A 16,420-nucleotide genomic window follows, 5' to 3' on the forward strand; every position below is an offset into this window, starting at 1 on the left:
GGACCACCCACGGACACAGGCTTAAGGTGCGGACCTCCCGTACCCCAGGGACCATGAACCCCCAGCGCCTCGGCCCCCGCAGTGTACTCACAGTAGATGCGGTGGGCCGGTGCTCAATCCAACGTCGCCATAGTCCGGGAGGGGGTGGAGAGCTTCTGCCGCCTTGCGTCATCCGCTATATCAGTGGTGATGCAGTGGGGGACTGCACGGACGCCATATATATCATGTTCGGCTATGCACCTGGCTCCAGGGGAGGTAGATGGAGAACTACTCCATGTGGTCGCCTGCTATGGAGGGGGAGATCGAAACACGAAGGAACCGTCGCCCGTAAGGTGAGCTCAGGGCTGGCATCCAACGTTGCAGGAAAGGATACGGGAGGGATGCTCCACGCACTTGCCTGTTGATAGTTCGGGGGAGATCGGAACCTAGAAAGGATCCGTCGCCCCATTTGCTCCGTTAAAGAAAAATAGAATAAAAGGTAAAAAGCTAAAATAAAAACGGTGGGGTCTGAAAGCAGACCCAAGTGCCTCCTACAGACACTAAGCAAGAACTTGCTCACTGAGAGCCAGCAGGAGGGTGTAGACTGCAGGGGAGGATCTATTCTTTCTGTGTTTACTTAGTGTCCTCCTAGTGGCAGCAGCATACCACCCATGGTTTTGTGTCCCCCAATGAGGTGTAGGAGAAAAGATAATAGAAACAAATTGCTTCTGATCTTCGGAGACACATGTAGGTAATTTTCTCTGTTACAAAGAAACGCATCGTGGGAACAAAAACGCAGCATGTTCATTAATTTTGTGGAAAATCTCCTGATTTGCCACTATATAATATAGTAGTGGAAAGCTCCGGAAAAATACGCATAAAAAACGCGAAAAAAAACAAGAGCGGATTTCTTGCAGAAAGTCCGGTTTTGTTCAGGAAAATTCTGCAAAGAATCCTGAAACTGTGCACATAGCCTCACAGTTTAATTTTGTGCATAAGGTTGCACACTAGGCCATGACCCTTTCCTGTCAAGCCACACCCCATTGTCAGAGAAGACATTAAACGTGTCTAAAATGCTTTCTATTTGGAATATTTAGCTTGATAAATCTCTCCAATGTTAAGATTCATACTTTGGATCCCTCATCAAACCACTGTCAACACTTCGATCAATTCAGGCAAAATTACAGAAAACCAAATCAATCATTTCGGATCTTGGAAAAAAGAAAATAAAATGCCTTTAAAGTCACGACACTTCATTAACGCATTACTTAATAGATAGAAATGATATAATTGACAAGTACTTACCAGTAAGCTGAAGGAAATCGGTTTATGTTCACTGACTTTAAACGGGTGATTATAAAAAGGTCGGTCTTCTTCCTCTTCATCAGAATCGTGAGGTTTATTTACAATCACATCATCTTCTTTACTCTGAGCAATTTGTTTGCATTTCTATAAAAAAAATAAAAATAAGGATTTACTATTTGAAAATTAAAAAAACCATGCCAATCATATCTGGTTGAATTTTTTGTGACTTGCCTGTCGATGTAACAGTGACATTAATGAAACCCAACTCGATTTTATTGTGCTGTGTTGTAGCAACTACACACCTAGCAAGCTTTGGCCACTTGACCTGAGTCACGGCCAAAGTCGCAGTGTAGCCCCAGCTTTAAGGTCATGATTTGTTGGAGATTCTCCACCAAGCTCACTCAAAACATCGCCATAGATTTACAAGGAGTCCATGGAAAAAAAACAAAGCCGACCATCAGAGTTTTGCTGCAGATTTCCAATTTAATTTGCCAATAATCGGCATGGTTACTGGACACTGTTTTTAGCAGAATCCGCATCACGTCACTTATTTGTTTTCTCACAACTTCACCCCATAACACACAGACCCCAATTCAATTTAACATGAATACACAAGGTTTTTAGGGCCGATTAATGAAATCAGCAAGACCGATACCCAAGAGTTAACATTCCCTCAAAATTTGCATTGCACCATTCTCACATATTAAAAAAAAATCTCAAATATTCACCTTTTACAACAAAAGAAAGTGGCAGACACACAAGGCATAATAGCTGTAATCGCAAACTTATGTAATAACAAGCAAAATGCCAAAATAATGGCTAAGATTTGGTCATATCTAATGACTCATGTTTTCAACCCTATATCTAAACGTTTTTGTTTTTTTCTGTTTTAGAACCTGGCTTCTACTAACCTCTGTAAGTTCCTGTATGGTTACACCATACGTCCGATGGGTAATATTTTCATCCACGCCTGCAGTTGATGTTGTAATAGGCTTCAAGCTTGGCGGTAAAGGAACACCTGCCTTAACACACATGGCCGCTGCATTAGCTTTGGCAATTTCCAGAAGTTGAGCTTTGTCTGAAAAGGTAAATCGGTATTGTGAAACCCACTCATCTTTTGCAAAGATAAAACATAAGAGACAAAATCAGTCAACCAACAACGATCACCAGATTTCTAGAAGAGGTTTCAAACTAGATCTCTAATTTATTTAGCACTGGACAGATATAGTCCCAAAGAACACTATAAATTGACAATTGGTGGAGATCCAAGGTCACAAACTACCAATATTTAGCTGAACATATAAAATGGAAGATTTCTACCCCTTCAATATCAGTAGTAATTTAGAACATAGTCAGAACTAGATATCAAAGCATATTTACCAAGATCCGTGAGACGTTTAGGGGATCGGGCGGAGTCCATAGACATATCTCTAGATCTTGATCGCTTTCGACGAATGGGAGACCTACTAAAACTCTTCCTTCTAATAGGCGATCTCGAGCGTCTCCTTCTAACTGGAGATTTGCATACACTTGCTCTTCTGACAGGAGACCTTGACTTTTTCCGTCTTGGTGGTGTTCGACTTTTCCGCCTTTGTTTAGCACTGTAGTAATCTTTAGAAGAATCTTTAGAGCTTGACCTTTTTCTTCTCTTTTCAACTGTTTTCTTGTCCCTTGATGAGGACCGTGACCGCGTTTTCCGCTTACGTGAAATATCACTCTGTGAGGGACTCGGAGAACGATCAGACTTTGACTGTTTGCCGGTCGGTGATTTTGATGCAGATTTAGACCTCTTTTTTCTGGGGGAGGAAACAGAACGCGAGCGTTTCCTCTGAGAAGCGGACCGAGACCTTCTCCTGCGGGAGGCAGATGTAGAACGAGATCGTCTTTTTCTTGGTACAGATGGAGAACGGGAGTGCCGATTGTGAGATACAGACAATGATGGGGATCTCTTTCTGCGAAACTCCGGTGATGGCGATCGTCTCCTACGAGAAGTTGCGGGTGAATTAGATCGCCTTCTGCGAGTGGTAAAGGGTGAAGGAGAACGCCTCCTGCGAGGTGCAGATGGTGATCGAGAACGCTTTCTGCGAGTGGAAGAGGGAGATCGTCTCCTACGAGTGACAATAGGGGAAGGAGAGCGTCTCCTGCGAGTGACAATAGAAGGAGAGCGTCTCCTGCGAGTGACAATAGGTGAAGGAGAGCGCCTCCTGCGAGTGACAGAGGGTGAACGTCTCCTCCGAGTGGTAGGTGAAGGGGAGCGTCTGCTACGAGATGCAGTCGGTGAAGGGGAGCGTCTCCTGCGTGAAGCAGAAACTGAACGTCTCCGGCGCATCACGGAAGGTGAAGGAGAGCTTTTTTTGCGAGTTGCAGGAGATGAAGGGGAGCGTCTTCTGCGGGACAATGATTGAGATCGTCTCCTACTGGGGACTGATTGTGAACGAGACCGCCTACGAATCTCGGAGGGCGATCGAGAGTGCCTCCTATTACTCTTGCGACCAACAGAAGATGACTTTGAACGCTTTCTAGGAGAGACTGATACAGAATGAGACCGCCTTCTACTTCCGACAGAAGCTGACCTTGAAGATCTCTTGCGCACCACATGTGTGGATTCCTTCTTTTTTACTACAGGAGATTGTCTATTGCTTTCAGTAGAAGCTGAGCGAGACTTGCTTCTCCTTGATTTCACCAGAGACTTCGCATGTGACTTCTTGGTTACAGATTTAGAGCGAGAACGTTTATTTTTTGGGACAGACTTAGATCTAGATTTTTTTCTGTCTCGGGATCTTGATCGTGAATGTTCTGGTCTGCTTTTCACTTCTGAGATGGGATCTGTATTCCTAGATGCAGGTTGAGACTGTGTATAGTCAGCATCTGTCAGGGTTTTTTGCGGTGTACTCTGCTGGGTAGTATCCAAAGAAATGTCTTCTTGCATCAAAGGCAAAACTCTTGATGTTTCAGATTCGGAAGTGTTCATTAACTTAGAAGTGCACTGTGCCTCAGAAGTGTCAGGAATATTTTTTAATAGAGACATTTGTTCTGTTTTGTCTTCACTCCTGAAAGTTAGATTTTCTGTACTGTCTGAACCTGAATCTAGCTGAACAACTGGCTGCTCATTTTCTACAGACTGATGAATAGAATGGTTTTCATCGGTTGAAGACAAGGAAGAACCTGGATACTCTAGGGTACAATCAGCAACTGGAGAAGGAACTGAATGTTCTTGTCGAGTTTCTGAAGTAGACATGTGCTCTGTCAAAGGAGATTCAGAAGAAACTTCCTTTACAAAATTCGGTTGTGGATCAACGTCTTCATTGCAAGGCTCACATTTTTCTGGTACTTCATGTATAGCTAAGCATGCACTGTTACTTAAGCTTTCCTCAGAGTCCACTGAAGGCAGATCTAAAGCTTTGTTAGGTTCAGGATGGATAGTGGTTGAGTCATGGACCAGTAGTTCTTCGGTATGTTGTGGTTGTTGATTATGCAAGTCAATGGGCTGATCAGAATCGTAGGGCAATAGCTCAGGTGGTGCATGAAAAACTGAAGAACCTTGTTCAGTAGAATAATCTGAAATACTGAGAAAAGAGTTTGCAGGTTGCTCAGAATCATAAGGTAGAAGTTCTGGTGGTGGTTGCGAATTAAATGGGACTGGCTCAGATGATGGTCCAGTACAAGTATCTGTAGGCTGATCAGAATCATAAGGCAATAGGTCAGGTGGAGTAATTGTAAAATGGTGACTCGTAATACATTCCCCATTATCCTCAGGTTTATGCTTTACACATTCGACAGATGAGTCTGTGGCTTGGGTAGAAGTCAAACAAGGTAGTTTATCTTGAATTACACATGTCAAATCTAGTGGAAATGATGAATTTTCAGTAGGTAATGTGTTTTCATCATATTTGTCAGGAGATATTTCTTGTGAATGGATAACATCAGGGCTAGGAGTCTCATCAGTGTGGTCAAGGTTTTGGTTGATTTTGACAGAATATTCAGAGGATATGCTGTGTTCAGAATCAGAATAATGCTCTGAAACAATAATATTGGTGGAATCAGAAAGTTCTTTTGAGGGAGACGAGCAATAGCTTTGTGTTTCATGAAGCAAGACTGCATCTGGGCTGGGAGAAGCTTTGTCCGAGAGTTTATCGACTTCAGTAACAATTAACTTGTCAGGAAAATCACAAACAGAAGCTTTACTTTCTTCAGAGTGAAAAGGCTCAGTGATAGTTTCATGTTCATCTTGGTCTGGTGAAGGTATGATAGCACAAGATGGATCTCCACTATGCAAATTTATAATGGTATCTGACAAGACGGGAACATGTAAATTATCGTCTTTGTTTGTGTCCTCAGCAGAAGGGTTCTCATATTCTGGTATTCGGGCTTGATCATCATTAAGAGATTGATTATTTGTGTGTAGTATAGATGGACTTTGAAAGTTTTCCTGAGGTTGAACTGTTATATTATACAGTTTCTCTTGTTCAGAACTGAAGTGTTTAGGTAATTGTGGAGCTTCATTAATGCAACACAGTTCTTTTGTCTGAAATCTTTCATCGGCGACATGATCACTCAGAAGCTCCTCATTGGTGGTGACACATGATGAATCAAGCTTTGTATTAGGTGAAGTGCATAAATTAAGAGGTTTATGGTCGATGATGGAAAACGATTCCTCTTGGTGAATTGTGTGAGGACTGCAAGGCTGTTTAGTCAAGAGCTGGGCAGGGCTTGTAGGGTGCTCCAAATGAGTTCCTATAGAAGTTTCTTCTGACTGATTTACTGCTGAGGAATATTCTTCTGAAGTGGTCTCCTTGGGACTAAAACGGCTTTCTAATGAATAAGCGGTAATGAGATTTGGGCAAGGAACTTCTTGCAGAGATACACTTGTATGTAATTTACTGGACTGAGGATAATCAGAATCGACCATCTCTTCTTGTGTCTTAGGTACCTCTAATGTGTCTGATGAGTATTCATGCAGTTGAGAAAAATCTTTTTTGCCTTCTAAATCATCAGCGCTGGGTGAGTCCGTATTGATATCTGGCTCATTCAGTAAAACAATGTCACAATTAGTTTGAGGGCATGTCACAATGGGAGATACTAAAGTTTGTTCAGAGGTAGAACACAGATCAGGTTTTACAGTAGGGCTGCCAGCATTTTCAGTTAAGACAGGACTCCTGGAAGGTTCACAAACCGGTGAGTTTTCTGTGTCATGGTAGGGTTCATCTAGCTGTTGATGATCAGGGCTAGCATATGGTTCAACTAGCTGTGGAAATTCGGGACTAGCATAAGGTTCGACAAGCTGAGGGTGTTCTGGACTGGTACTCATTTTCTCAGAAAGGGAGTGCTGCGGGCTGTTGTAAGGTTCCACCAACTCAGGATGTACTGGGCTATTATAGGGTTCCACTAACTGAGGGTGATCAGGGCTAGCAAATGGTTCAACAAGCGGAGTTTGTTCTGGGCTAGCAGCATGTTCAGGTGGGAAAAGGAGGTCCACTTTCTCAGAAAAGTTTGGACTACAAGCTTCAATTTCCTTGAGGTTAGAAATACTGTGAGAATTAATTTCCATTGTGGTATTAGAATTAAGAGAGGATTCATTCTGTAATAAGTTATCAGGGCTTGCAACTGTGAGTACAGTATACGGTTCCTCTGTCAGTGTATGATCCGAAGTATTATACAATTTAATCTGTAAATGGTCAGTCACTGAGTTTGTTAGATCAAGTGGATCCTGGCCACTGTCCTCAAAGGGTTCAACAGATGATTCTTGGTTAGGGCTAGATTGGGATTCAATTGGTTGTGTTTGGCCAGGGCAAGATTGGGATTCAACAGATGTTGTTTGGACAGGGCTAGATTGGGGTTCAACAAAAATATTACTATGGCTATCATGGGGATCACACGGCAACAAATCATCGGAGCCCATTTCTTTTGTAGCATCTGACTCCCCAGATATGGAATGGGTGGTGTCATCAGAACTCTCACAGGAAGCGAAAGGAACATCAGATTCCCTACACGTTTCGCTGCTTAAATGACAGTCCATGGCAGGCTCTAGTTGTGGGAGGTTATTTAGTAAATCTGTTACTGGCTGATTTAAATGTAGGTCATCCTTGTCCCCCAAGCTGGTTTTATCATTTAATTCAGTAGACTGAGATTTCTCAATACAATCGAGTGGCAATTGCTGCTCAGAGGATAAAGTCTCTTCAATTTTTAAGTTCTGTGAAGTATTCATGTTGGACTCAAGTGATGGTTGCTGCTGAAAAGCATTGCATGCATTGGAATCTGTTTGATGTTCGGAAGATGCAACAGGCTTTCCAAAGTGTAAATCCTCAACTGACTGGTCAGGAGACAAAGACATATAGGCCTGTGTAGAAACAAAATCAGACATTTGCTTTTGAGCTTCTGTCGCCACATCTGGCATATGTACTGTAGCAGCAACATCAGGTACAGGCATCTGTGCAGCAGCTGTAACGTCAGGTAAAGGAATTCCAGCTGCAACATCAGGCACAACTGTTGAGCTTGCAACTGGCACCAAGGCTTCAGCAGCTACATCAGGCATCATATTATGCTCTTCAGAAATCAAGTCATGTTCAGGTGGTACTTGAGCTTCAGCTACCATGTCAAATCCAGGCACCTGTGCTTCAGCAGCCAAATCAGAACCAGGGACTTGGGCTTCAGCAGCAAGGTCAGAACCAGGAACTTGTGCTTCAGGTGCAAGATCTGAACCTGGGACTTGAGCTTCTGGTGCCAAATCAGCCCTTTGTATGTGTGCTCCAGCAGTAAGATCAGGCACTGTCCATTGTGCTGTTGCTGCCAAGTCTGGCACAGCCCACTGAGCCCCAGATCTCATATTAGTCATGGCCCACTGAGACCCTGCAGTAAGATCAGGCACAGCCCACTGTGCTCCAGCAGTCAAGTCGGGCACTGCCCATTGTGCTCCAGTGGCTACATCGGGGACACCCCATTGTGTGCCAGCAGCAAGATCAGGCATAGACCACTGAGCTCCAACGGTCATATCATGCATGGGCCAGTGTGAGCCAGCTGTTAGATCCGACATCGGCCATTGGGCACCAGCTCCTAAGTCTCCCATAGACCACTGGGTTCCTGCAGCAATATCAGGTACAGACCATGCTCCAGACATATCATGCATGTGCCATTGGTTTGCAGTTGTCAGGTCAGGAACAGACAACTGTGTTTCAGCAGCTAAGCTGGATACAGAAAGTGGTTCTGCAGGTGGTACACTAGGCATATGAATGTGACTTCCTGCAGACATACTGGGCAGAGGCACCTCAGCCAAATTAGGTATAGACATTTGTCCAACAGTACTCAAATTAGACATAGGAGCCTGTGCTCTAGAAGAAAAAAGTGGTAACGGTGTTCTCCTTGTTATATTAAGTAAAGGTATTTGTTCCTTGGGAAGCTTTCCGGTTGATCCTTGTGACTTGGCTTGGGATAACTGCTTCTGAATAAGAGATTTTAACCCAATACTGTGCTTAAAACCTGCAGGTTTTGACAAGGCAGTTTTTTTCTGTAACAGTGGTGGTGGTGAGGTTGACTTTCGCTTACTTACAGGAGACTTTTCTTTCTGCTTGTTTTGTGATCGAGATCGCCTCCTACGAAGAGGTGATAAGGATTTTCTTTTCTTAGTTGATAGAGAAGAAGAAAGCCTAGATGTTGACCTAGAGCGACGTCTGGAGGTTGAAAGAGAACGGGAACGCCGCCATCTTCCACGAGATCTGGAACGCTGCCACCGCGAACGTGATCTTGAAGAACTTCGTAGAGCTGGAGATCTTGAAAAAGAACGCCTCCTATTTCTTGAACGGGAAAGTCTTCTTGGTGTCACTGATCTTGAACTGGAATGAGAGCGTTTCCTACGTAATGAAGACTTTGAGTGTTTCCAAGGGGCAGACATTGAACGCGAGCGACTTCTTGATGACGATTTAGAATGTGATTTTCTCCTGCTGTTTGGAGTCTTGGAACGAGATCGCTTTGTAGAACTTGTTTTGGAGTGTAAATTTCTCTTTGATTCTGATCTACTACGTGACCTGCCTTTCCTTTCTGGTGACTTAGACAATTTCTTTTTTCGTGTTTTTGACTTGGAACGTGAACTCCTCTGCTTTGCTAAAGATTTAGAACCCTCAGTCCTCTCAGATGATTTTGATGTGGAACGTTTTCTTTTTCCTGACAATTTTGAAGTGGATCGTTTCTTTTTGCCCTTGGACTTTGATTGTGAACGCCTTTTTCGTCCTCTTGACCTGGAGCGGGAGCGTTTCTTTCTATCCGACTTAGAATGTGAACTTTTCTTTCTTGATGATGACTGGGACCGCTTTTTCCGTGATGAAGATTTAGAACCTGAACGTCGTCTTCGAGAAATAGACTTTGATCGTGAACGGGAGGCATGTCCTCTATCTTCAGAAGGTGTTCGACTATCTTTAGCTACAGATCTTGATCGGTACTGCCGCTGCTTAATGTGCGGAAATGTGTGCTTTGTACTAGAACCAGAATCATCTGCAGCTTGGAGGTCATCAACCTGTGAAAGGTCCTTCTCAGAAAGATGCCTAGACTGAAGGTCTGATTGGGAGGGCTCAGTAGATTTATCACACGAGGATTCAACAGTGGAACTAGACTTAGATTTTACACCAACATTTGCCGTATTTTGAGTACTTGATAGCTCCAAAGATGCCTTCGAACTAGACTTTGAAGTATCTGATGTAGATGCATTGGCGCTACGGAGAATACCTGAAGAGATGTTAACTTTAGAAATCTCTACATCCGATGAGTCTTCAGATGCGCTACATAGTTGAGAGATGCCGAGAGTCTTAAAGGTTTTGCTAAATTTGAATTGAACTGGCACAGTACTAACAGATGGCTTCCATGTCTCATGCAAAAAAGGCTTAGGGGACAACTTTGGATCTTCCAAGGACTTAATATTTCTGAAACCACTATAAGCAGGTTTGGCCTTTGAACTTTGATCTAGTGTTTCTAATTCAGCTTGCTTATCTTCTGTTGATGACTGGAATGAACCTTCTTTAACACGATTTTCATGGCTGTGGTCATCAGCAACTGCATTTAGATTTACTACATCATCTGCATGTTTAGTGGAGCATTCACGATCAGGGTGCTTACTGAAAACAGAGTCTGTCAGTTGCGTTAAGTCACCAGAAGAATGTCTTTGAACAGTCTTTGTAACGGAAACACTTTCCTGAGTCCCCAGTTTAGCTTCCTCATTATTCGATTGACGACTATTAGACCATTTTTCATCACGCAAAACAAAGGCACTCTGCTCTCTTGATTTACTACTTGTTTCTTCTAAATGACAGATTACTTCATTACTCTTTTGGCTACTGTCAGAACTCTCAAATTGAGCATTGTCAGGCAAGACCTTGTCCGCATCAAGTTTAGTGCAGCCGTCATTCATACTGTTTAAAGGAGGTTTAGGAACATCTTTCCAATCCAATTCTGTGCTATTAGTGTTAGAAATTGCTTCATGTCTTTGGTCTTCCAATTTTTGTTTTGTGGAATCAGTCAAAGGCCATACACTATTAGTAGCTGGTTGTTTAGACTTTGTAATTTCATGATAATCTAAACTAGGTGAAACTGAACTATCACGAAGAACAATTTCAGAGGTAGACTTTTCTTCCTCAGCGGTGGACACCTTTTCTCCTTTCAATAAGCTGTGAACATTTAGCTCATCTTCAAGCAGTTGAGAAGATTTCACAAGATTCATCCCAAAAGGTGAGGATACTGGCAAGTTTTTAGATTTTTCAACTTGAAAAGCACTACCAAGATCTTCACTAATAGATACAGTGGTTAAAGTCTGCTTTACTTCTACAGTGGTTTTAATAGGGTGTGATAATTTCTCATCACCCGTTCCCTTCAAATTATCATTTAATACGAGTTCCATATCTGTAATACAGCTGGGTGCATTGGCATTTTCGGTTTCATTAGACGTACACATGTCATTTCTGGAATTTTGTTTTGGATAGTGGGAAAAACTATGTTCAGCAGTAAGGCTGCTTTTTATTTGCTCTAACTCTGTTATTTGAGAATCTGCTTTGGACTGACGAGCTTCCACAACCTCCTCTTCTGATTTACTTATCTTTTTTGAATTAGATTCATAATCTATTAATTGCGTTTCAAGCCTTTCTTTCAAGGAACTTTGTTTTATTACATCTTCATCCAAGGTTGGGGATTTTAAATTGGAAGTGCTTTTCTGGTGGGAAAAATCATCGTTTAACATACCTGAATCTTCCACAATTTGTTTGCAAATTTTGGGGGAAATACTACATCTTGAACTAGCAAGTACGGGAACATTTTGGCTTTCATCTGAAATTAAACTATTGATCTTGATACCTTCATCCTTGTATGATAAATCCAATTCCATATTACAAGTAACTGGAGAAAAACATGATTTTGCTTCAGAAGTGATATGGTCACTTGCTGAACAGGTTTTCGAAGAATCAACCCACTTTTCTGCATGCAATTCCGGTATGTCTTCCTTTTCTGTGAGGTTAGGATGGTCAGAATCAGTATGTTTCTGAGACAGGCATTTCATCACTGGTGTATCCATGCTAGCATTTTGCATGTACTTGATGGATTCAGAATCTTGCAGTATCTCTATACAATTTGGCAAAGGATCAGTACTTGACAGTTCTGTGTTTGGAGAGGTGGTGGCTTTGCATGCAAACTCTGAACCGTCATAGGCAAATTCAGGTTCTCCTTCCACATTAGATTTAGTGTGACACACAGAATCGGTTAAGGGAACAACCACGGATCTCTCATCACAAAATTCAGCCTTCTTATATTCAGGTGACTCTACGGTACAAGAGCTTGCCAACAGCGATAGTCCAAATGATTTACACACAATTCCATTTTCTGTATCAATGCCTAAAGTATCTTGTTCTGGCTGTTCATCGGTCCTTAGCTCCACAACCTTTTCATTATCTGTTGCTCTCTCAACCTCAAAGGTGTTAGTTTTTTCAGCTATAAATACAATTTCTGCAGACTGTTCTATGCAATCAATATGTGTGGGTGTTAAAGAGTCTTGCTCGATATCCATGTCGCATTCTATAGAAATGTCTTCATTAAATGCAGTATTAGAAGAAATACCCTGTTCCACTGGACACAACTCCATGTCTATACTATTATCATTGCATGGCATAAGCATAACTACTGGTGAACTGTTTTTTGACTCATATGAACTGTCTTTTGATTGAGTCACTGAAGTCACATCAGGCAATTTCATTTCACTATGGTTTTCTACTGTAGATTCATTTGGACCAAGTAATTCCACAGCTGATTCAGAGATGGGAAGGGTTTTTTCGTCTATTGACATGCTTCCAGGTATCTGTTCTTCAGCAGAAGATTTGGACTGCAATGTAGGTTCACTTTCCACAGATTTTGACTTTAAAATTAAAGACCCAGACTGGACTTTACCAGATATTGACAGCAATGTGGATTTGTCTCCCCTTGAAACTGAAGTAGACCTTGACTTTCTTTTGCTTGCTGAATGAGATGGTGACTTTTGTCTCTGTACACCTGAACCAGACATAGATCTAGGCCTCCTAGTGTTTGAGCCTGTTCTTGATCGGCATCTTCTGGAGGTAGATCTCGACCTGCGTCTTATGGAGGCCGATCTTGATCTGCGCCTTCTGGAGGCCGATCTTGACCTGCGCCTCCTGAATGCTGAGGTAGACCTCGATCTGCGCCTCCTGGAAGCTGATGTGGACCTCGACCTGCGCCTTCTGGAAACCGAGGGAGACCTTGACTTGCGCCTCCTGGAAACCGAGGGGGACCTCGACCTGCGCCTCCTGGAAACCGAGGGGGACCTCGACCGGCGCCTCCTAGAGACAGAGGGGGACCTCAACCGGCGCCTCCTGGAAACAGAGGGAGACCTCGACCGGCGCCTCCTGGAAACAGAGGGAGACCTCGACCGGCGCCTCCTGGAAACAGAGGGAGACCTCGACCGGCGCCTCCTGGAAGCAGAGGGGGACCTCGACCGGCGCCTCCTGGAAGCCGAGGGGGACCTCGACCGGCGCCTTCTGGAAGCCAAGGGGGACTTTGACTTTCGTCTTCGGGAGGTAGACCTTGACCTGCGTCTTCTGGAGGCAGAGCTAGATCTCTGTCTTTTAGAGGTCACAACAGATCTGGACCTGCGTTTTTGTACAGGTGAACGAGATCTAGACCTACGCCTCCTAACAGGGGAGACTGTTTTTGACTTTTGCCTTTTAACGGGAGAGGCAGACTTAGATTTCCGCTTCTTAGAAGGCGAGCTAGACTTTGAAGGAGTCCTTATCACAGATTTCGATTTTCGTTTACTTGCTGATCTTGAGCGCATTTTATGTTTACGGCTAGTCGATCTTGATTTTCTTCTATTTGCTGACCGTGATCTTGATCTTATTCTTTTAGCACTGGACCTTGTCCTTGAATTACGTCTTTTTTCATATGACCTTGATCTAGACCTACGCCTTTTTCCAATGGACCTTGTTCTAGACCTTCGTCTCCTTTCAATTGACACAGACCTTTGCCTGTTTCTTATAGACTTTGACCACCAACTCCTTATTGGGGATTTAGAATATCGCACAGGAGTGCTAGAACGTGATCGTCTTCGCCTAATGGGAGTTTTGGATCTTGATCTCCGTCTTTGGCCAGCTGAGCTGGATCGGGACCTGCGCCTTCGCACAACAGAGCTTGAACGTGATCTTTGTCTAGTAAGAGACTTTGAGCTAGCTTGTTTCTTTGGCAACTTTGTAGAGGACTTAGACCTTGATCGAATTTCTCTTGTTAAGGATTTCGACCTTGATCGTGATTTTGCTATTGATTTTGATAGACTAGTGCTAATTGATTCTGTCTGTGGCGGCAATGGTAACGATGATATATTGTCAGGTTGCTTAAGGAGATCTTTATTTCCTTCAGAATTTAATCTACTTTCCCCCAATTCAACACTTTTTCCTTCTGAATGTACTGTTTCTGGTTTCGGCAAAGATATTTCTTTTTGGAGGGGTTCAGTCGTTTCACAGTTTGTATGCAGTTTTTCATGCTGTTCATCAGTACATTTCACGTTTTCATTATTTTGTTGACAATTAATATCCAGGCTTTTTGAAGGTTCTGCCATTTCTACTTCACAGATAGGGAGATTATTTGAAGAAACTGAAAACTGCATTTCATTTGGACACTTGGGACCAAAAAACCCAGAATCAATATCTAACTGGGGCCCAGTAGGTTGTCCTTTAACAGAATCTACGTTTTCTTGAACTCCCAGTGAAGGCAGAGCATCTACATTCTCCACAGTTTGGGATGACAAAATATTAATTCTGTCTTGCTCTCCTGGAGGTGAAATTACTGGTTTCCAAGAAGACTTTATTTCTGAACTTGCATTCTCTTGGTCTTCAGCACTCGAAGTAGATTTGGACCTCTTCTCATTTCTCTCTTTTTTCTTTTTCTTTTTTTTCTTTTTGCTTTTGTGTTTTTTGTGCTTCTTTGACTTTTTCTTTGATGAATCTTTTTTTACTTCATCATCCGAACTTAAATCTGTTGTTTTTAAGTCTTTTGATTCACTGTCCTTTTCAGGTGCTGGAAAAAAAATGAAAAAAGTATTAAGAAAACCAACTGTTTAAGGACTATCACTTTTATAGTGTCATTGTCTAGAAATATAGAGGTTTTTCTTATTAAACATTGACAACTCCCCTACACTTGCTTTCCCCTCCACTTTACAAAAATTTCATCTAGGAGCAATGTTATGGTGTAAATGCTTACCCCAACTCGAGTAGAGCTGAGCCACTATACAAGATAACAGCTGGACAGGAGCTGCGATTATTTTACGTAAATGACCCACTAGGACCACCACCTGCTCCTTTCTCTTTGGGATTGTTGGGAATCCAACCATTCTAGAAAGCTTTAAGTTTAAAAGGAACTGGTCAGCTTCCTCAGGCCCCTCAAACCACCACGTATTTAAAGAGGCAAGACAGCCAGCCACGAGATTATCAAAACGCAATCGGTAATAGCTGTGTCTTGCTTCACTGCTGCCTTCCTAGGCATGCGAGTGTTTACTCGGTTTATTGCGCATTGTCAGGCAGATATGCAAATAGTTGACAGTGATGCCGCTCTTGCAAATCATGTCACTTTTGCCCGGAGGGGCGTGATAATTAGTCTGGTTAAAGCAGTGCTTCCAAGACAAGGAACTCACTATTAAGCATATTGCAATATCAGTAACAAAACTGATTTTAACCATAATTAAAAAAAAAAAAAAAAAAACAGTAAGCCACGAAATGGGGCATGTTAGGAAGTATATAAAAGGGATCAATAAACACATGGTGGTGGTTTGGGGGCCTGGGGAAGCATACAATTTCCCTATACATATCAGAAAAAGCCCTTCTGCAATACCAAGATATCTAATAAAGATCTAAAGACTTAAAAAAAATACCGTATTTTAAAGGACTATAAGACGCACTTCAAGTTTTGGGGAGGAAAGTACGAAAAAAATGTTAATTAAAATGGTGGTGCGTCTTATAGTCTGATTTTACAGTATGTTACTGCAGAGGGGTGGAGCGAGGTCACAGGAGGCATAGTCACTGCTTCAGGAGGCCAGAGTATCCAAAGATCTCAATATGTGCAAGCGCAGCCTTCGGTCATTTTCTCAAAGCCCACCGCAAAGAAATCAATGGGAAGGGTACTCTGCTTACCACCGACATCTCATCAGAGGCCAGGACCCACAACATCACCCCACTCCTGCCACTGCAGGCCTCCTGTGGCCCTGCTCCACCGCAGCTGCTACTCCCCTACTACCTTCAGATTATAAAAGACGCCCCCCCCCACACACACACACACACACACACACACACACACACACCATTTTCCTCCCAATTTTGGGGGGGAAAAGTGAATCTTATCTGAAAAATTCGGTAAACATTCAGATAAATGGCCTAGGCTATGTGCAGACGTTCAGTGCTGGACACAGCACATATCCGCTGTGTCCAAAGTGCTGCCGTCTAATGAACACAGGTGATTCCGCATGTGTTCATTAAACTGTGCGGAATCACCGCGTCCAATACATTGTACGGGTGATATTTATCTTGCAGATGCTTGTATCTCCACAAGATAAATATACATGCTGCGGTCTGGAAAGACGCGCCACATGTTTGTCTCCACGGGTGATCCACAGGCG

At 42.9% G+C, this 16,420-nt stretch overlaps 1 protein-coding gene across 6 annotated transcripts in view; it reads right to left on the minus strand.

The window, feature by feature from the left end:
- SON (SON DNA and RNA binding protein) overlaps window positions 1-16,420 on the minus strand; it is a 124,785-nt gene that overhangs the window by 55,460 nt on the left and 52,905 nt on the right. For all 6 annotated transcript variants that reach the window (XR_011319759.1, XR_011319758.1, XM_069760797.1 and 3 more), the window contains 3 exons: window positions 2,665-14,829; window positions 2,196-2,362; window positions 1,285-1,428 (listed from right to left, as the gene is read on the minus strand). Coding sequence is in view for 4 of the 6 variants with exons in the window: in XM_069760797.1 (XP_069616898.1) it covers window positions 1,285-1,428; window positions 2,196-2,362; window positions 2,665-14,829 (12,476 nt within the window). In the remaining 2 variants the exon portion in view is untranslated. The remainder of the gene's footprint in view (window positions 1-1,284; window positions 1,429-2,195; window positions 2,363-2,664; window positions 14,830-16,420) is intronic.

The sequence above is a fragment of the Ranitomeya imitator genome, chromosome 3 (assembly GCF_032444005.1).
Source record: "Ranitomeya imitator isolate aRanImi1 chromosome 3, aRanImi1.pri, whole genome shotgun sequence".
NCBI classification, from domain to species: Eukaryota; Metazoa; Chordata; class Amphibia; order Anura; family Dendrobatidae; genus Ranitomeya; species Ranitomeya imitator.